The sequence below is a fragment of the Salvia splendens genome, chromosome 2 (assembly GCF_004379255.2).
Source record: "Salvia splendens isolate huo1 chromosome 2, SspV2, whole genome shotgun sequence".
Taxonomy (NCBI): Eukaryota; Viridiplantae; Streptophyta; class Magnoliopsida; order Lamiales; family Lamiaceae; genus Salvia; species Salvia splendens.
In genome coordinates, this window is record NC_056033.1 from 27,092,207 (window position 1) to 27,093,728 (window position 1,522).

Sequence of the window (1,522 nt, forward strand, 5' to 3'; positions counted from 1 at the left end):
GCTAAACGTGCGTCAAATGAAAGTGGTGCTCATATAAGGAGCTCACATAAGGTATGTAGTGTATCATTCCTCATCATAACATACAAATTCCATATAAATCAAGATCTTCGGAGCCATGATCAATTAAATTCATTTGATAAAAAAATATTTTCAAGATCACTAATAGTATTAACATAGCTACTTTTTTTACCTCATATAAGTAATAAGATGGCCTCTTCTTTATTCTTTAAGGAATACAAAACTTTATATAATTTTATTGTATATGTTGACTAATTAGATCAGAACAAATTAGAAATAACGATTTTTTTTAATAATGAATTATTTTGACTGAAACAAACTATATATATAGAGGAAAATGGATATATTAGTAATGAGAGAGTATAAAACATAGGTTTTATAGAATCATACAACAAAATTTAAAACACTAGGAACACCATATCATTATTTTTAAAAAGGACAAACTAGGAATTTCACTTCATCTTAAGTCCAACACCATCACCTCCAAATTCAAACAACCCTGCAAAAGAAAAACATTTAAAATTCATTCACTAGAATAATCCAAATAAATAACACAAATAAATAATACCCTTTGCATATTATACCCATTTCGTCCACCATTTAAAGAGTCATTTTGACTCACATGAATTTTAAAAAATTATTTGACTTTATGAAAAAAGTAAAGGGAGTAACTGAGTGTAATGTGGAGCCCATTTTTTATATTAATTTTATAAAATAATTATGGGGGTAAAAAAAGTTAGTAGAACATCAGGTTCTATACCAAAAGTGAAAAAAAAAGTAAATAGTTTTATAAATCGTGGACAACCCAAAAAAAAAAAAATTAGTTCTTTAAATGGTGGACTGAAGGAATATCATATTAGTAATATATACACACCTAGAACAGTCGGTGTTAGGGCTAATTTGGTACGGTATATTAACCCCACATTTTCGTGGAAGCCTCGCAGCATTCCCCAAATCTATAATCCCGCGCATCGATTGAGCGGCCGCCACCAAGCATCGGCATGCCATACGGCGGTCGGCGGCGGTTCTGGCCGAGGCCGCCACCGCCCTAACCCCAGCGCAGCACGGCGATGTTATTACGCCGCCGCGCAGATAACCTAGGCACGGCCCTAGGTTATTGCGAATACGGTCGCACGATACAACCGCCTCGGACTCGGGTGACAATAGTGCAACCATCACAGCCAGGCACACTAGCATCCGCGCATGATTTTTCACCTCCATTTTTTAAAATTCACAACTAGAATTAAAATAAAATATAGTGTGAGATTGTTTCAGTAGTGCTATAACAATTGTTATATGTATGAATAAATTTATAGTATGTCATGACTGAACTCTTCTGATGTATAATTAGGTGGTAGTTGAGGGAAATTTAATTTATTGAGTTTGACTACTGTTTCAATGTGTATAAGGTTACCGTGCGACACGCGTCAATTTTTGTTGCATGCATGCAAAAGACGATAAAAAAGGGCACATAAATCGAGGTCTGTGTATGTACGATACAGTA

General features: G+C 34.4%; 1 protein-coding gene across 1 annotated transcript; it reads right to left on the minus strand.

The window, feature by feature from the left end:
- Positions 1-356: 356 nt before the first annotated feature.
- Positions 357-1,284, minus strand: LOC121771249 (non-specific lipid-transfer protein 1-like). The gene is made up of 2 exons (XM_042168034.1): positions 893-1,284; positions 357-517 (listed from the first exon to the last, which is right to left on the minus strand). Exons 1-2 carry the CDS (start codon positions 1,237-1,239, stop codon positions 508-510), a joined length of 357 nt encoding a protein of 118 aa, XP_042023968.1. The 5' UTR covers positions 1,240-1,284; the 3' UTR covers positions 357-507.
- Between the last annotated feature and the right edge of the window lie 238 nt (positions 1,285-1,522).